General features: G+C 37.2%; 1 protein-coding gene across 1 annotated transcript; it reads right to left on the bottom strand.

Annotated features, from left to right (window-relative positions):
• Positions 1-1,562: 1,562 nt before the first annotated feature.
• Positions 1,563-20,946, bottom strand: LOC139145181 (pre-rRNA 2'-O-ribose RNA methyltransferase FTSJ3-like). Its single transcript, XM_070716171.1, has 17 exons — positions 20,790-20,946; positions 20,411-20,516; positions 19,843-19,969; positions 18,990-19,089; positions 14,544-14,762; positions 13,843-14,045; positions 12,708-12,880; positions 12,083-12,175; positions 11,476-11,611; positions 10,831-10,997; positions 7,990-8,197; positions 7,095-7,188; positions 6,448-6,771; positions 5,971-6,073; positions 5,154-5,238; positions 4,031-4,218; positions 1,563-2,121 (listed from the first exon to the last, which is right to left on the bottom strand). The coding sequence occupies exons 1-17, from the start codon at positions 20,854-20,856 to the stop codon at positions 1,920-1,922; spliced, it is 2,595 nt and encodes an 864-aa protein (XP_070572272.1). The 5' UTR covers positions 20,857-20,946; the 3' UTR covers positions 1,563-1,919.
• Between the last annotated feature and the right edge of the window lie 213 nt (positions 20,947-21,159).

The following is a 21,159-nucleotide window of genomic DNA, read 5'->3' as shown; positions in this document are numbered from 1 at the left end:
TCAATGTGTGTGAATGAGCTGATGAGTAGAAATGTTGAGGAAATCTGTCTACCCACTTAAAGAAGTTCAAAGAGTGAGTCTGAAAAAAGAAAAGTATTATGTTGGGTCATGATCTTCGTCATCTTACCACTAAACTGGATGGTATTGTCGCTGTAGAACCCTTGCCATGTAATCAAGCAACACTTTGGGGGAGATATTTTTGGTTGACCAGCCATTAGGGCAAAATCACACTGGTTCTCAAATGTTAGAAATTAGACACTGGGGCTACCACCATCGGGCATGATATAGTCTTTCACTTTTGTTGAAGACAACAGATTTCAGAGAAGCACACTTGGCTCTCCCAGCCAATTTTGATCATGGAATCACCAATATTGAACCATGAATATAGAGAAAACACACTGCCTCTGTGAGTAATTGTCGATGGCAAGCTCATTCCTAATGGAATCTATAAACCAAGTAGCCCAACAAGATAAAATTCAGCAGTGAGATAGCACATTGGTTTAAGCAGAAGAGCGCCCTCATTCCTTACATAAAAGAGAATCTGTAGGTATTCAGATTGAGTATGTGAGCTTTGTGTATAGGTAAAGGAGAACTATATTTTGCCCTTTTTTTACCAGTTCATCAGAATAAGAGATATTTTTATCTTTGTTCATTCTGTGTCAACCACACACATTGCCAGTTGTGAATTGCCTATCCACTAATCAAGTGGAGTTAATTCTCCATAGCAGACACGTCAATTGCATTTTTTGATCAAGTCCGTACAAGGCATACCAGTGAGTGAGTGAAGAGGCCTGATATACCCGCTATTGAACTTTCATCTGCTAATAAAACTCCATAGGCACCTCAGTAGTTTGTATAGTTGGTCAGCAACTGATAATAGGTATAGTGCAAGGTTGATGCAGCACAAATCACATTATGGAAAAAAGTTATTCTGAATTTATACGAAAAGTTCAAAGTGCAAAAAACTGAGATGACTGTTTCATGATAGCATTGTTCCTATACTGCTGAACAAACATCTATACCAATTTCTGGGTTCTTTGGAGAATCAGCATAGAGCCTATCCTATTTTCTGATTTCACTATTTTGGCTAGCACAAACTTTTAGAGAGTTTTGACTGACTGGAAACCCTGAAGAGAAGCATTTCGATACTTAGTCACAGTGTTCATTCTGATGCAGGCTCTGTTTTAAAACACAGCATGCGCTTGAGATATGGCTGACCATCTCTTGAAACAAATTAGTAAACGATGTCAACATTGCATCATCAATCCAAGCCCAACAATTGAAATCAGATCCTCACTAAAAACATAAGCTATTTCCAAAGACAATGCTCAACTTGGAACAACAAAAGTGAACACTTTGGTACTCTCACACCCAAAGGCCAGGTAAACAACTTGCCTACATGGACAACAACTGCCTTACATGTTTCCATGATAATCACATCAAGCAATGCTTTGGCAATTAATTAACAATAATTTCTGATAATATATACCCTATCAAATTTACATTTACACTCACTCCTTTTACCCAATCACATATATCCATTTCACTTATCAAAATAATAATTTCATCTTGGTAGTGTAAAATTTATTTGGGTCTTTAAAATGAAGACAGTCAGGTTTTCTTCTTTGATTTACATTCCACAGGTCTTTCGTGTAAAACTTGCCTTTTATCTGTGATATCTCTTTACATATATGACTTGTCCATTCCGTATTTTCAGTTGATATTTCCTAAGCAGCAAGCAAGCAAATGTGAAATTGCTGGTCAAATTAACTGCCATGATTTGGTTGAATAAATAAACACATCTTCTTCATCATTTGTCTTCTAGGAATGTGCATGTCAGATTTTGATAACACATCAGAGTCACTCTGAACAAACGATAAATCACAAGATATCAAAATCAGTCTTTTTTTTCAAAAACCCTATCTCCTCCTCCCTTTCTTTTTCTTTGCTTCTTTCTTCAATTTTGCCCGGACATCTTTTTTCATCCTCTGGTCTACAACTTTGTAGGGTCCTTTAACTCCGCTAGGACGTCTCATTCTTTTACTCGATAAACTCTTCTTGGTGACCACATACTGCTTGTCAAGTTTCTTCTTGTTGAGCAGGCCAGCCTTCTTGTATAAGCTACAACACAAAGAACAGGATATCATTAAAACTTAATAACCCTTTCACCACAATGGTTTAACCCAATCCTATTGTAACCTACAGCAAAGTTAGATCTCTACACATGGAAATAGGGGTGAAATGGACTCTAGTTGAACAGCTTGCTCTTGGTCAAGCAAATCACCACACACAAATGACACGTTTTCACTGACGTTTTTCATTAATTTATCAGGAAAAACTATACTCCAGGGAACTTCTTACAATCAAGGCAACCTGACTCATTATCACATGCAACGTTGCTATGATTTCCCTTCGTAAATCCACTCAAAACTTCGTATTTTTTTGACATATTTGAAACCCATGAGGAACGTAATTCATTCTCCCCTGCACAGTAAAAAGGAGATCGAAACGACATGCATGTCCCATTGTCCGTCAACATCCATCAATCTCGTAATTTACACTGACAGAACAAAAACAATATGATCGAGCATGGACGTTCTAACGTAAATGCATCATTGTCTATCGCATTTTCATGTAAGCCAATACACTCACACGTACGCTCTAAGTTCAATTATAATGTCAATTCAACGCGATCTGGTATTTTCGCTGATAGTGAGTGTGCAACGTGAATGGTATGCTATGGAGGTATGCTATACAGTCGTTAAATAACACTGATCACGTGGTGTGACAAAATAGTTTTACGGAAGTTGTTGACGGAAATGACGTCAATTTCGCCTCTCCCAACTCTATAAGCTTCCTCAGTTACGTAACTTCGTCGCTAATAAAATCATCTCTGCTGTGTAAACCATGTCATTACTGATGTCATAATATTATATAGGGCTCAGCCCTTGGTGTCGTGCCAGGGGTTAAGATTTGCAATGTTATTTGTATTGATTCATGATGAAATGTAATTAATTGTTACTTCATAAATGTTTATATGACAACTATATAGGCCCAGTTTCCCTCTGATGAAAGCAGTTCACGTACGTACACGACGTCAAACCCTGCAGCAGTGCAGGTATAGATTTTCTGTAACGTGTAAAAATTTTGGACAAAAATTGGCAATTTTTACAATGATAACAGCCTATTGCGTTAAAAAAGGGACGTATTATGCAATCATTATCATTGCAATGGTAACCGCACTGCCCACCTTCCACTTGCAAGCTGAAAACTATAGCGTTCCGTCTAAAAACTGGCAATTTTTGAATCTAATTATTGACACAGGGGGCGCTTTTCTAAAATTCAATCCCAGCATTCTTTGCGTATGCCCCCGTTCATATGCACGACAGTTTTCTCCCTTTATCTATATTAACGATATTTTGAATCTGCGACAAGGTGCATAATAACAGTTACTGGCTAATGAAATACGTATATTTTATAAATGGCATTTTATATAATAGTAATTTGTTTCGTAGTTGTTTTTTTTACGAGTACTCAAAAAACATGGCAGCGCCCATAAAAGTAGGGTACACTTCCGGTTACTCGCATAGTATATTATGAATATGCGCATGCGTAGTCAGTAAGCCGCCGGCGCGACTATTATGTCCATTTCCATGATCAAAGCCTAAACATTTTGTGCCGTGTCACAATGCCACAATCACACTTCACTAATGACTTGGTACGAGCATAACAATCAGTGTGGTGTGAAACATAGATTTGTGTTTACATGCCACATTTTGTTTGCTCCCTTTGCACATGAGAAATTTTGAAATCTTAGATGACGATGGTGCCTGCATACACGGTCAATCTAGATTTAAAGATCCTGACATACACAGCAGTTGCTGAGTACTACCAGGACGAGATCAATGGTTTTTTCCATCTTCAACTTGAAAACACTCAGCATCCCAATAACATCAGCTTAATATTTGTTACGAGCATTGAGAGTTGATTTGCGAAATCTATCCATTCGGAAAAACTTGAAAGAAAATACCTCTTTATTTGATGTGCCTTTTCCCTATCTCCCATGTCCACGGTACTGGATATTTCTTCAGCTTTCTTTCTTGCCTTCTCTAACCTCTTCAGAGATTTCCTCTTTTTTCTGGCTTTAGCCTCAGCAACTTTCTTGATGGGTCTGGCATTGATTTCCCGGAGTCTTTCCCTGTACTCAGCTACCATTTCCTGGAAAAGGTGGTCAAGGACAACTTCAGTCGAATGATCCTCAGAGCAAGCATCGTTTTGTTGGGTATTTAGCTAAATCCATATTTTCTATCTAGCCTCCTTAATTTTCAAGACGGATCCGTCTCTCATAGAAATACACAGTTTAGATCCCCCCTCCCCCCCCCCTTCTATGGACTCCCTTGTTTTGATCACCAGTGCGATCCATGCTTTTCTATGTAATTGTGGAGTCCACACAATGACAGTCACAACAGTCAGAAGCAAGAAAACACTTATTATGGAAACTTGTACAGCAGTCAATTGGAGTATTCAAATATGAACTCTTCAATGGGCCTTCTACCTAAGTTAAATCTGTTTTTAGATGGACCTTATCCAAACATATATTTTTTATAGATCAGCACTGCTGTGTTTTAGCTCCTGTCTCTCTAGCAAAATTACACAAGGCAACAAATGTATGTCATTTGTAATTTTCCATTTGAGACTTTCTCAGTTTTGAACTGTGCATGATAAAGCTAATTTGGAAAACTGCCTGAGTAACTTGTAGGAATGTATTAGCGCTTAAACTTGGCTCACATGTGAATGCAGGGTCCATACCCTCAAAGCCATGTCAAATTCACGGACTTTCAAGGACTTTTTCAGCAATATTCAAGGACTTTTTGGCTCCAAAGTACTGTTTTCCAGTTATCCTTTTCATAAAATATCATTTTTATGAAATCAGTTTTCATTATAATTTTTACGATATCACAACTTGTAATTTTTGAAAGTTGTCGGTGGATTACCAATTTTTCAGGACTTTCCAGGACTTGATTTTATTTTCAAGGACTTTTCCAGGAGGATTTAAAATTCAAAGACTTTAGAGGACTTTCCAGGAGCATACAGACCCTGTAAATGTTGCTATTTTTCTTGACTGAGAAAATAGATTAGGTGAGATTGGTTACCTTGGTGATAGGAAGATGCCTCTGTGTGTGTTTGGCTTCATCTGCTGCAAACCAATCTGGCAGGTTGGTATCATTGAAAGTGTTTCTGGAAGAAAATGTGAAGAGACAGTTTAAAATGTGAAGAGATGGTTTAAATTGTGAAGAGATAGTTTATCTATTTATAAACATTGGTATCTTCATCAATTTAAAGGGACAAAGTTGGCCATTTTTCATGATTTTGTTTTGATACGACATGTTGAAAGATACTGAATTAAAGGGTGACCATGCGTATATTCAACCCCGTTTTTAGACACGATAAACGAAACCATCGCAAAAATGAATTATTAGTAATGGTCATGACCATTCATTTTCACAATGGTTTCATTGATTGTGTCTAAAACCGGGGTCGAATGTATGCATGGTCACCCATTCATTCATTATCTTTCAACATGCCAAACAATATAAGTAGTATCTCGCATCAAACAAAATTCATGAAAAATGGCCGACTTTGTCCCTTTAATTCTTGCACTGAGTATGCAAATTCATCATGACATACAAGAGTAGTGCAGTAAAATAGCTGGAGAATTGGAAAAACAATAACAAGAATCACTGTAGACATGTATTTCCACCGCTGAGTCCGTCACATCAGCATCTATTCACAAATTGAAATTTGCAGCTTGAGAAAAGCATGGTACGATGGACCATAGCATGTGTGATCTTTGAGTGCATGAAGAAATATGTTAAATTTACAACAAAAAGTGCGACTGATATTTGTAGAATAATCTCAGCATACAATAGATGTGATTCACTGTCAACTCGTGCCTGTTAAATCACCCACCTATTGAATGCTTGCTCAATGATGTTTCTTTTGTTTTTCTTTGACGATACCATCAATGCACCCAACGCAAGACCTTCTGGGCTGAGCTTCTTGATTTTCTTGGCTGTGGAAGCATGGAGGAATTCTTTATTATACGAGATTCACTGATCAAAAGTGACCATACACCTTTTTTAGTCTTGTACAGTTAATAAAACATAGATATCACCTTGTAAAATCTATGAGCTGTAATATTGAAGAAAACTGAATAAGAACAATTTGTGATAAACTATCAAAATATGTCACCCTGGTAACACACCCTGTACACTGCCTGTACACACAATCCTACAGAACCAGTTTAACCCTTTCACCACCATGGTTTGTCCCAAATCCATTGTTTTCTATGGTAAAGTTGGACCTGTACACAGGGAACTGGGGGTGAAAGGGTTAAGTTACCATGTGCTGAGATACAGATCTACATAGACTTGAACTTCAACTCACCTGGTTCCTGAATTGGAACGACCTCAAACCCCTTGTCATCATCACCTTCACCGACTTTCCGTTTTGCGCCCTTCTGCCCCTGCTGTACAGGTCTGGAAACCCCATTCATCATGACAATGTCATCATAGTCACTACCACTCTCACTGTCACTATCACTGTCATCGCTGTCAGTCACTTGATCAACGTTGTTCATTTCTTCATCAGAATCACTCTCATTTAGACTCTCTTTATCCACTTTACCCGCGCCGTCCACTGAAGTCACAGACTCATTAAAAGATACATGCTTGTCCCCAGACTTCTCCTTTTTCTCTTTCTTTGACTTTTCTGCAAAAGTATACACGACCAAATATCAGTTCAATGAATTTTCACAGATAACAAATTATAACAGGAAACCCTTTTAGCATTACATCTTCATATAGTCATGTTTATTCTCCAAAATTTCAGACAAAGTTTTATTTTTGAGGAAAGCATTTGAAGTAAGACCTATTCTGAAATGCTTGAAAATGTAACTAACATCAATATTTCACAAGTAAACACTTTTTAGTAAATCAAAAGATATCCATGGATTGACTCATCAATTAGAGTGAAATGTGAGAAAGTATCCAGTTTACATGACGTAGTACTTGCAAAGTACAAACATCTCTTACCCATCACTATGCCTCCTTTGTCTTTGTACAGTTCAGTCATCGCTTCGATCTCCATGTCTTCATCCTCATCCACTTCTATACCAGAAAACGATTCCTGTGAAATTTGTAGGAAATCCAAGATGATATTTACTGAAGAATGATGTCATTCATACACATGAATGCCAGAACAGCCATGTTTCTTCACTGAGGTAGCATCAAAGTTTTATGCATTCCTCTTTTACAACAATCTCATATTTACCTACGATTTTTTTCAAATGGTAAGTATGGACAGACTGTATTGAAAAACTGCAATGTTGACTTTACCTGTTCTGAGATGCAATCTATATACCCTAACAGCATTGATTCTATAAAGTTAATATACGGAATATGGATAGACTTTAGGGCCCTGTGACACCTTGGTGATTTAGCCAGCGTATGCCAACGTATAAAACTTTCTCTAAAATGCTTGCTTGCTGAACTGACAATGTATTTTTCAATTTTGGGCACAGACATAGCGTATTCATAACATACTCATAGGTTAAAAATACATTTCGGTACGCTAGACAATTATCTCAACACATTTCGACTTCTGAGTAAACTTACAAGTAACGTGTGTGAACGTATGTTAACGAGTGCATATCGTACATACAACTTATGGCCTGCGTGTGCGGGACGTATGAGCCATATGCTGGCATACATCGAAAAGTTTTGCGCATGCAAAGACATTCTCGACGACCTCGACATACTACGACGTATACCAGTGTGCTTCAGCATGCTCTTAACTTAAATAAAAGTTACCCATAACATATTCGATGTACGCCTAGCATATTTGCCAAATTTTTCATATGTGGGCATACGCTAGCTAAATCGTCAAGGTGTGACACGGCCATTAGTCAGATATACAGCCCAGACTAACCTTGTTAAACCACATTCTTGTCTGCCTTGCTGCTTTTGTTGTTTTGTCTTCTAAATCAACCATTAATGGATTTTCCTCTCCATCAGAAATATCATCCTCGCTTTCATCATCTTCCTCTTCCTCTTCCCCCTCCTCATCACCAGCATCATCATCATCATCATCATCATCATCATCATCTCCATCAATCTTATTATCTTCAACTATATCCCTAGATATGAGATAAATTCATCATTTGAATGTTACTGTACCAATCATACAGTTGAGATATCCCTTTTGTGCTTCAGTAATAATCACCGCTGCAGGCAGGTATACACTAGATTTAGGTACAGTGTGCGACATATGGCATGAGCCGCTAGGCAAATGCTAAATTGGGCAAAGGATTAGTACTATCATATTATATCAACATTTGTGTTTATGGCATTTAATCTATAGTTGTTTCCTCTGTAGTTTTAGCATCAAAAGAGGAAAAGGAGAGAGTAGAATCAAATATTGAGCGTTTGTCATTAAATGGAAATCCAGCACCAAAAGATGGAGAGTGGTTAATGGGAAGGATACATAGTACACATACATGGTTATGGCAGTGTAACAGGCACAGACAACAAAAGGTGACGCCGGTGATTTGGTGAAGAGCAAGCCAATGCTCCAATAACGCATTTCTAAAACCAATATTCTAATTGTTTATACTGCTCTTGTAATGATCACCACGTATATAACCATTTATTAAGTTCTAACATCAATTTTTATCTGCAATCTGTGCTCTTGTTTAATAAGCGACCTAGCGGCCGATATAGCTCCGCTGTGTTTATGTAGAGAATAACTATTTTTGACACATGTTGATGAAGAAGGTGAAAATCTTTGATAGCTCAATGCAGTGGCCAGAGAAAAGTGGCTAAAATAGCTGCAAAAATACACAATTGAAGATCTAATCATACTTTGAATATATCACATTGGATCATCCCTAAGAACATGTCAACCAAAGCTGTCTGATGAGTATTTTTTTGGAGAATAAAATTTTCTGACCAAAAATGGCAACAATTGCCCCCAAAAATAAAATTTGCAGATTTCATCATAATTTCAAAAGATCAAATTTAGTTCATCTATAGAAACCTATATACCAAATTTCAAAGCTGTTGAACAGTACTTTTTGAGAAACACATATTTTAACCAAAAATGGAAAAAATTGACCCAAAAATTCAAAATTGCAGATTTCATCATAATTTCAAAAAATATTACTTAGTTCATCTATAGAAACCTCTATACCAAATTTCAAAGCTATCAGGTGAGTAGTTTTGGAAATACCGGTACACATTTTTTGACCAAATTGGCAAAAATTGCCCCTAAAATACAAAATTACAGATTTCATCAGAAATTCAATATATATTACTTAGCTCATCTGTAGAAACCTGTATACCAAATTTCAAAGCTATCAGACCAGTACTTTTTGAGAAACACATTTTTTGACCAAAATGGCAAAAATTGCCCCAAAATTACAAAATTGCAGATTTCATCATAATTTCAATAAATATCATTAAGGTGATCTGTAGAAACCAGTATACCAAATCGCAAAGCTATCAGATGAGTAGTTTTCGAAATACACATTTTTTGACCAAAAGTGGCAAAAATTGCCCCAAAAATACAAAATCAAATTGCAGATTTCATCATAATTTCAATAAATATCATTTTGTTCATCTGTAGGAACCTGTATACCAAGTTTCAAAGCTATCAGATGAGTACTTTTGGAAATACACATTTTTTGACCAAAAATGGCAAAAATTGCCCCAAAAATACAAAATTACAGATTTCATCAGAAATTCAATATATATTACTTAGTTCATCTATAGAAACCTGTATGCCAAATTTCAAAACTATCAGACCAGTACTTTTTGAGAAATACATTTTTTGACCAAAAATGGCAAAAATTGCCTTAAAAATGCAAATTTGCATATTTCTGCACAATTTGAACAAATCTGAAAAAGATCATCTCTAGGGACATATGTACCAAATATCAAAGCTATCTGACTGGTAGTTTTGAAGGAGAAGATTTTTAAAGATAATTTTACCAAAAATGACAAAAATTGCCTTAAAAATACAAATATGCAAATTTCACCACAATTTGAACAATTCTGACTGAAGTCACCCTAAGTAAACTGCATATCAAATTTAAAAGCAATCAGACAAGCGGTTTCAGAGAAGAAGATTTTTTTACCAAAAACACCAAAAAATGCCCCAAAAATACAAATATGCAAATTTCACTACGATTTGAACAAACTTAAGTGAGGTCACCCCAAGTGAGCTGCATATAAAATTTCAAAGCAATTGGACTTGTGGTTTCAGAGGAGAAGGCAATTGTTGACGGACGACGACGACGACGGACGACGACGGAAAATCAACCTATTTGATAAGCTCCGCGTCGCTGACAGCGGAGCTCTTGTTTAATAAGAATGATGCACTGGCATGACTCACATGCTGATATAATAAAATTAAGGTTTTCTAGCTTTTCTGTCGACTCTGTATTTACCGGTGCGCGAATAAAATACTCTTTGTCCGAAGGTCAAGTGTGTCAAAGTTCAATGTTGAGTTCAGTATTATGTTTTCTTAAACGACTGAACACAGAGATTCTAGTTGAAGGACCATGCTAGTCTCAAAGTCTCTCTGTTCAGATGCACCGTGATGGTCTGATCACAGTACAGTACTATAAAGAAGTTTTCCATGTTCTGACAGTACAATTGATAGCTGAATCTCTATCCAAAAACAACAGACAGTCTACAGATCTTTGATAAGTTTGTAACTTTTGATGTTTAAAAGATAAAAAGAGCAATAAGATGTTAGAAACCAACATACTCATCATCACCCTCATCGCTTTCCTTTCCAGGTGTGTCATACTCATTCAAAGGTCCATTTTCATCATCAGATTCAAATTCTAATTCTTTTTCTGGTTCCTCATCTTCGTCATCCTCTTCATCTTCATCCATGAAGCTGATGTCACCTTTGTTAACTTCCGCAAGTTGCTGAAATGAATACCAGAGCATGGCATTAAGTTGGACATTCCACAGATCTTTGTTCATTTGTATGCCCTATTTTCTTCATCAGAAAAAGTCCCTGTATGAAATGATGATGTAGCGAAATCAATTTTCGAAATGGATATCGTCACTTCTGTCATATTGTCGGGAAATTGTGTTGTGTTTACAATGGGGAATTGCTGCTCATGAATGTTGAACTGTAAACTTATGCAAACAAGCAGTACAACCTGGTACTACTGATTAGTTTATTGGGATAACATACCACTTCCATTTCAATTTAAAGACCTCACATTGATTGTGTGCAGTAATGAGCTACAGTTAACATTTCACCATGTTCTGGGATCACTGGATAACATACAGAATTTAAATGTGACAAAAATATATCACTGTTTCCTCTTTGATGTTAGTAGACGTGTCACCACACGTTTACACAAATGTTGCTTCACTTGGACTAAGTGCATCTTACATGTTTACTTTTGATGTTTGACAGGGAGAAGACCGATTCATCTGTGCCAAAGTCAGGGGTGTCACCGGGCAGATCCATTTTCAAAGCAAGCCTCTCTCGCAATTTCTTCTTTTTCTTCAGTAACTGTTTCTTCTTCCTGAAATGAAGATCATACCAAGACCACTTAAATATGTGAAGGCCTATGAATACCTACATAGTGTAAATACGACTTTTACTGACCAAACCTACTGTACCCTACCAAGACAAGTAGGCCAAAATATTACAGACATGGCTCAATCCAACTTTTTACTGTCTCGGCAGATGAGAAAAGTGACACTGTCTGGCAGGATTAGGGTTAATAATAGTTAATTGTTTAAGCCTGACAAACGGCATGGCTAATTCCCTATCAGGCTAAAAATGGTGATTCCAGACCTACAAGAGTTGGTTGTGCTAAATGTAATCATAAATTATGGATCTGTGAACATTCAAACTGTGATTTCATACTTTTATCATCACAGCAGTTGTATTTGAGTTTTTTGTCATAGCAGTTGTATTTGACAATCACTATATTCTTGATTACCAGTATATTTTGGCAACGGCAGTGGCAAGCAGAAGTTATTCAAATTACCTTTTCACATCGGCTTTTTCTTCGTCTTTCAATTTTGTCAGTTCTTCTTGGATTTTTTCATCTTCATCTTCACTTTCAGATTCTTTTTTCTCACTAAGTGTGATGCAAAAGAAATGCCATATTTTAGTAGAAAAGCTTCAGTGAAGATATGAAATCGCCGATAATCAAAGTAAAAAACATCACATCATAATTTGCTGTGAAGATACAAAAAAATGTTATCTTTTTGCAAGATCTGAGTTGTGTTGTTGTATGCAAAATAAACATCACTTAATTCCTCTCAGATACTATGGAGAATGCCCTGCAAAGTCTGGTTCTTCTATTGATAATTTCTCCTAGTTTCACAAAGTGATGGGCTAACAAAAATAAATTCAACTTGCAAAAGTAGAATCTCTGCAATAAATTCCTGCTGCATAAAAACCATTTGTTTTCTATAACTAAATATATTCACCACCCTGCAATTTAAAATTTGCATACCTGCCCAATATATCACTTTCCAGCTTTGAATGTGGATATTTTCAAAAATCACATTTATAAGAATGGTGAAGCAGAACATTAGTAATCATATAATCACAAAACCTTCAAGTTAACTATGACAAAATAAGCCCTGCTTGTTTCAAAGACATACCCTTCTTTATCTTCAGCTGGTTCCAATTTTTGCAGGATTTGTAGCATCTTTTCTCTCCATCTCATCAAATTCCTGATGTCTCTTTTACCCAGCACTTTGATGTCGCTGAAACAATGTTTGATTTCTGATGTCGTCAGATTGTGATTTGCAATTGCTTTGCTGTCAAGTTTCAGCTGAAAACAGAACAGAGAAACATCTACACTTTATAGAGACTGCTAGTACTTTACAGGCATATGTCAAATCGGCAGGTCATTTTACAGTGAAACTGCAAGAAATTTTGCAATTTATTTGCCATATAACACAGTAAAACTTGGAATCACATTGGGGCTGCTAGAACAGTCACCCACTGGGCAACTACTTCATCCCTATCCTTAATTCTCCCCTTAACTGGTGACTGGGAAATGTCCAGGCTACAAATGTCCATGAGTTAACCCTTTGACCACCATGGTTTTGCCCAAACCCATTGTTATCAATGGTGAGTGTGGACCTGTTTACAAGGAATCAGGGGTGTACACGTTATGTGTCATAATACCTAATGGAGGTTCTTTCGGTGCTATCAACTTTATAACAAATACCTCAGTACGACTACAACTATGTCAACGACAGTAAGTAGGGACCTGATGTAATATCCAGTTTATAGCAACTACATAGCACGGCAAATAAATCATTACAATCACATCACATGACTTGCTCTTTGCTGGTTATTTTATAATTCTGCTGCCAATGAAATTCAACATTATAGACTACCCACACTGGTATAAATTTCTCAGCCAAATTATATATTCCAAAAATCTCTAAGAACTTTAACAAAGCTTGTCAGATGTCATACCACATATACAATCATAATATGTATGTCTATTCTTTCATCAGTAAAATCGCTTATTATTGTTTTACTACCAAGGTGTAATTTGCTGACCTAAATGAAAACCAAATCTCCGATCTTTGCTGAAGAAAGTTGTTCTAAACATTTCAACACAAAGCCCTAGTGTTGCCCTCTTTGCTTTGCAATGGATGAGTTTAACCAAACAAACAGGAATAATTTTGGGTGAAAACAATGCTCAAATGTGATCCCTCTAAATTATCGCAGAGTTCAGCCTTGTCAAGAGTGCTTGGCATGCACAAAAGACAGACATACCTCATTACAGGAACTTAAAATATCTAATGGAGTTTCACTTTGAAGAAATTCTGTGACTGTTTTTGTGTGGTACAGAGTGTAGTCCCCCTCTGCGTATCCTTCGGCTGCTTTCTTCTTTTGTTTTTCAGGGGCCAATACCGTCACTGGCTTGGGGTCAGCTGACACCTCTTTGAAAATGTGTGCCATGTCAAAAAACCTGGCATCTGAAATGTAATATTGTGAGAAATAAGAAGTGATGAGGATTTCGACTGTCGTCACACACTATTCTACAACTGGTATTGTGGGAAAATAATGACTTCAGAAGAACCTAAACTACTTATTAGATTTGCTTTCAGAAACTATGGAATGTGATTATCTCCACTGAACAGAGATATGTCGTCCAAGAAACTAGAAAAAGAATCCTTCTGATACTGAGATTGTAAGAGATAATCAACGAACCCTTTATTTTAAATCTGAAAAAATATGACAAACGACATCACATTTATGATTAATTTCTCTAAGACGTTATATTTCTCTGTTAACAAGTTCTTTTCTGAGATGGTGAGAACAAACAGTAACATCAGGATTGCAAAATCATGATAAGCTTGGCGAGTAAAACATGTCACTGACTGACTACTGGGCTAATTAGAACATGAACTTTATTTGATAAACTTGGCATTATGTTCATTTTAAAATACAACTGAAGATAAAAATAAACTCACCGATTTTATCTGGAGCAAAATAGCCCTGGCACACGACAAAGATTTCGGCTGATTCTGACCGGGATGCTTGTGGCTTTGTTGCATGAACTCTGTTAAAGAGTTGCTTGAAAACCCACATCAGTGGCTGGTAGTCTTTGGAACGGAACACCTTTGTGACAAACCAGCCACCCTTGTTGAGGAACTCACTGGCCAGTTTCAGTGCCTTCAATGTCAGTGAAGCTGGAAATGACGAGTAAATGAGTCAGATGCTTAAGGTGGTATGCGCCTCTAAAGTGAAAGACTTTAAACTTTTGCTTAAAGGCAGGGGGAGCCTATAAATACCCCCTATCTCCCTGAGGATTCATAATCCAACATGAGTGGCACATGGTAACAACGTCAACGAATGCTCCCGAAAATCTGGATCTTTCAACAACCATGGTGTAAATTAAAGCACTGTTCCAACATATTACGTTTTGTGAATACTTGTGGCATCACCCTGTTGGCGAAATTCTCTCATTTTTTCCATTTTAAGTTGATTTTTTATGCCAAAACTGCTTCGATGCTGTGTTCGAAGCGTCCAACAAACAATAGATGAAAGCATTCAAACAGCTGCCAATCACGAGGGGACGCGCAAAGGTGCAAACGATCAAACATTTGTTGTGTACATCGGATCGATTACGATGTCAACAATGAATAAACGTTTCTCACTACTGAACGAAAAAACTTGACCAACGGTTACTGAACACGCGCCTCAATGAATTCAGACACAAACGGACTACTTCATGGTTTCAAGCAGATTGCCTCTCCCTTTTTGTTGGTTGATATGTGTACCTGTAGGCCTATGAATGGGTGATGTGTGTGTTGACCTGCAGTACGATATTTTACGATAGATCGCATTTGGAAGTATGTTGTGGCCTAGCCCTGCGTACGATGCCGTGTGTTCCCGGCGTTATACGGCCTCCCACCACAGCTCTGCTGATTACCATGGACAAAACCGGCAACATGCGGGTCCAATTTAGACGGAGCACGAAAAACTACTTTCTAACTGTTTTCGGCCGAAATCAACTCGATTCCGATCTACATGTATGCAGCCTACCCAAACCACTCAACCGCTCACAGACTGCGAAAAAAATGCTCTCGTGACGTCCAAAACCGTTGTTTGCTCGCGATGCACGGTCAATGGCTCATGCAGTGGACGGGCATTGGATACGTTCATGCCACGATTACATGTATACAGGTGCCCATGAGCTTCATTATTTCCTGTCGGGTCGGGGCGATGAAACTAAATCGTGATTGATTCATCTCTGTCGGATTTGACCAAAAACAGACGCTTGGCATAGATTATAGCATCAAATGTTGACCGTTCAGACTGAAACATGATAAAAGGTCTGAAGATCGCCGTGATCGGTGATGTCGTTCTTCTCTATACGTTTTTCTGAGCTAGTTTTTTACTAAATTGTTCGAGTATTAGCTGACGTTTTTTTGAAAACTTAATCAACTTTTCTTTCCCAACCAGGGCACAACATTACCTTTTTTACTTTCATGGTAACCTAGGATGAATTAATAGATTAATAGACTCTTATGTTCTTCCTCGATTGTCTGTGACTGATTTTGCTATCCCAATATCGATATTGCGTTCGCGCTCGGGTGTCTTGAAACTTACGTCATTCACTGAAATAGTTTTCGGACAAACTCAAGAAATTCGACAACTACTAACGAATAGTCGGCAAAATTTACAGAGACAAGCAATAATAATTATGGTCATTTTACCGTCTTTTTTACCATTTTTGCCGTCTTTAGATAAGCGGACTCGTTTGACGGAAACAGTATATAACGATCTGAGTTCCCATATTTTTACCCTACCGTGCGAGTGTAGTATTCGAATGAGTGAGATCATAATCTTACGCTGTTCCGAGTGGTCTGGAGATTTTTTATAATATACAATAAATTGACCTTATCAAAATTACTCTGTTTTACATTGCTTGGATATTGATATTTTTCCATACGTTTTGACTTTTGATTTGAAGTCTTTTGATTCTCCATTGGCAGCAGCACATGTACGGTTACAACCGTCATGTGATGACCAGAGTGTGATTGTAAAGTTGTCGGGAAGTTGTTCAGAAGAAAAATCATTTTGTATTTAGAGGCTTCAGTTCGGGATTTTTCAAGATAAACAAATCATTATACATTTCCCACGTCTTTGAAACGGGGATTACGGTAATGTGATGAATGTGATGAAAATTTTGTGAACGTCTTTGCAATGTGTTCCCACGATGAGTGTGAACTGATTCTTTGTTAGTAAAAGTCGTCAGAAATGGTCCAGTGACCGTGATAAAATAAACACAGATGCAAAACCATTGCGAGGAAGATAGTAAGAAATTCACATTGCAATATTTGCTGTCGTATTTCTCAGCAGGAATAATAAGTTTTTACACGTTGTGTATAAGAACAGCAAGCAGGTGTTCGGCGGTCAATTGCTTCTATCATAATGATCTTGATCGCAGCTTTTTGTACTAATAACCTCGCAAAATTATTGATATCATGTCTTTGTGTTGAAAATTTTCGATCGGAGGCAGCTCAAATCAACAGCCGTGATATATTCGGAATCGTGTTCTCTCTGGACACCGAACTACCTGCTATTAACAGTAAGCTTACGTTATGTACCATCGGCGGTAACACATTGGTCGTAATCTTGTCTAATTCTGCCCTGCCGTTTGTACCGTCCAGAAATTTCAAAGCTAGATTTTTTCACCCTGACATATAATACAGCGACCTTGCACACTAATGATCATTCCACTGTTTCTATTGGGGTTTGTTGGTTTTTTAATTTGCTCCGTGGCCCCGGTAAGATTTTTTCAATACGATACACAGTTTGAAATTTTTTCAAGGTAAATTTAGTATATTCCCAGTTTGTGGGGTAAAGTTTTCTGGAGTGAAAGTTTGAGTTGACGCTGATAGAGTAGACGTCGAGCCCGGCACAGTTGACTGGGACCCGGTCGGTTTGGGGTCGTTCAGTCCAGAAACCTGCAGCAGAGTTCTGTATGATCAACGTTCGGCATTTGGGTGATTTTTTGGTAAAAGTAATGCAGTAACAATGTATGCCAGATTCTTTGTGTTGTTTTTGTCACCGTCATACGCGTATACGGACGGTTTTCGATTAAAAACGGTAGTAATATCCAGTGCTCGTAAATGCGTGCAAAATTTATTCAGTGACTGTTTACGCAGCAGTCGTAAATACGACTAGGATTTACCACCACGTAACAACTGTAAACACCGCATCAACAGTCCATACGAAAATTTTGTGCTGAATCGAGGGAGATAACAATTGCGGTAGAAAAGGTCAGTCTATCATCCGTCAAAGTTGTTGATCGGAAAAATCTTCACTGAGCGCCAACTACATGAGTGGCTGTTATAGTTGTACACGTAGTTCTGTGGGCTTTCCACTGTCCCTTGTTACGAGCCATGTTCAAAGTTCGTCAAGCTACGAATATTTTCATGTACTGAGTTACAGACATCGGTGAAGTACCGGGTACATTGATTTTGTTCAAAACCACTGCCTGTTTGTTCCTCATGTTGTTTTTTGTGTCCCTAACGTCGACTGGCTCTATGTGCGTACAAACATAGCAGTCGGGATTAAGATTTCCTGGATAAATAGATTTATTCCGCCTCTGACGCAAAGATACACACTGTTTTACATGTGCCACTCCTAGGCCCGGGATCGATTTCCATACCTTTAAACATTGCTAAACAAAACTGTCAACAATTCTCTCACTAAATCAACCATAAATATTAGGGGTCATCGTGCAAAGTTTGGCGCTGCAGAAACAAAATACATAACATTTACTGATTTTTGAAATTCAAAATAAGTGCCATCTCTATGTTAACTGCATGGAGAAAAATATTTGATTTTTAGAAACTGAGATTGTGAAAGTTTTCTTTCTCCAAGAGCTTTAAAATGAGCCCCCACAAGTTGTACATCAGAAATCACTGTAAAAGTTTGAGAGTCAGAATATCTGTCACCGAGGTATATTCTACCTTAATAATTTGCCAAGAGGTAGATCTTTTTCATTTATGCAACCATTAAGTATACTTCATCATTGAGCAACATATCTATCACTTCCAAATCCCATATCAAAATTTTTTAATGAATATACATTTTCACATATTAATGATGAAACTGTAATGTTATCAGGAATCACCTCTACTGAAAAGCTTAAACAAAATGTAAATTGACTTTTGTTAATATTTAATGCATTTCATGAAGATTCTTACTTCTGTAGAATAAAGTGAATTTCAAAATTCTCAATTTTTACTCTATCGTCTACAATTCCCATAGTATTATAGATAATCTTTTTAAAATACATTTGTTTGGTATTTTTACTGCTATCTTCCATTACAAGGCTATTCTGCATCAGTTTCTACTAAGATATTGTGTGACCACAGAAATGTTCAGAGCTGTGAGTTTACCTTGAGAGAATGCATCATGGATCCAATTTTTACCAACATTTGGGGCACCATCATTCAACACGACATCAGCTTTCCATTTCTGAAGTTCCTTTTGCAAACGCTAGACAATACAAGGACATCAGAGAAAAAGTCATTGAGTGAATAACATACAAATCAGTATATTTTTTGTACCTGGTTTATGATTGTTTTAATATAGTGTATGAACTATATGACAATATCTACTCATTTACAAGTAATTTAATGTATTTTTCGATGTAATCCATAGCTCATGTGTGTATTTTCCTACCACACAGAGAAAGGAGTTCTTTAGGAAGTGTACAGAGTAGATGATATGAATTTTGATATTGATGGCAAATGGAAGGCTTAGACTAAATACTATGGAGTTCTCAGATAGTTATGCTGGCACCAATTCATATTTTACAACTTTCATCCTGTAAAATATGCACCTGAAATCTTGAAGTGCTTTGACATCACATCGAGTGTGGAATTTGAATTTTGGCAAAACTTATAAAGTTCCTGTCATGTGCTCATGTAACAATTGAGACAATGAAATGCCCTGGGGATAATTCAAGATATTTAAGCTTTAATACCTCACATATATACTGTAATAGCTGTTGTAAATTCAGAACATGATGTGAGTTTTGTTTACCATACACTGGCAAAAGCCTATGCTTTGCATATCAAGACATCTAAAGGGACTGTATCAAACACCAGAGTCTGATATTGTGCAAGTTTATGTTGTTCAAAAACTGAGCCCTTAACTAAGGTTAAGACAGTGTCCCTGGATTTATCAGCAAAAAGGAAGGGGTTAAGTTATACAAGAGATGTGAGTGCAAAGTGACAGAATTCTTACCAGTCTACACTTTTCTGTTGTGATATCAGCCTCAAATGTGATGACATTGGGTATTGCTTTGATTGGGACCAGATCAACACCGACGATGATGCTGGACATAGGCATGTGATTTGACGCCACCTGAAGCCTGTCAGAGACAACATGTAAAAACATTCAAATTAGAGCACAAGACTGTGTCAGCTGCAACTGCCACTTCTACAAGTACTTGGCAACAAACAACTAAAAGTGTCCTCGATGCTCTTGAAATTTCTTCACTGTTAGAGTCAATTTAGTACTTCTGCAAGTCAATTCAGATTTTTTCATTGCCTTTGGTCATTCCTATACCAATCTATGTAATATGGAAAATGTCCTTTATTCATAGACAGTACTACTTTGATTCAGTTGCATATCAAATTAAAATTGGCTTTAGATTGCATACTTCCCCGATACTTTTCCAACATTTTTGTTCTCAGAATCATCAGAGTTCGAAGTCTACTCCCCACTCGGGCCACTGCATTATGAGTCAGTAAAAATACACCTATGACATTTAACATCATTTATTTATCTGCTATTTATTTGCGAGACTTACCATCCTCCTGGGGCAGCACATAAATCGATGAGAACCCTCGATTTCTGTAGAAACTGGAACTTTCTGTTGAGCTGCAAAAGTTTAAATGCCGAACGTGCCCTGTAACCTAGATTCAAAAGTATAAGATAGAGGTTGGTGTGATCTCCATGGTTTCTGAATTAAAATAGTCAATTGAAAGGAAATAATAATGCTCATGTCAACATAGCAGGGTAAGGTTTCCGCTCCACAGGACAAGCTGAGGATTTGTGTGTCTTTGAGTCAACTACTTCACATCGTATCCTAGTACACGTGCATCCATAGGCCTTTCGCTGTGTCCTGGACTGAACACATAGGATGTGCATGTGAGGATCGTGCAGGTCACTTGACGGAGGTACATTACCTGTTTCCTTGGCTAACATGTAGAACTTGTCCTTCCTTCTCTTTCCGGTCTTTATTTTTTTCCCCATTTTGCTGAAATGTAGGTATAATTCTTTAAGTAATGCTCAATACTTTCTACACATGTGCATCACATGTGTACCTGTGGCAATCGTCATCTATTTTTGTGTATCTCGTTTTTTCTCGTGAAAATAAAAAATCTGAACGAGACTTTATTATCCTCGTACATAAATTTAAAAAGTTTTAAAACTATTTCTTCTTCTCAAAGAGGACCATATGGTAGAATATTTTCATAACTATCTATAATTTGAGTATTTTATTGTTATTAGAAACATTTGGTCTCACGAATTCATAACTGCCCCTCTGAAAATTTG

Source organism: Ptychodera flava, chromosome 12 (assembly GCF_041260155.1).
Source record: "Ptychodera flava strain L36383 chromosome 12, AS_Pfla_20210202, whole genome shotgun sequence".
NCBI lineage: Eukaryota > Metazoa > Hemichordata > Enteropneusta > Ptychoderidae > Ptychodera > Ptychodera flava.
This window is presented reverse-complemented; position numbering and strand designations above follow the sequence as displayed.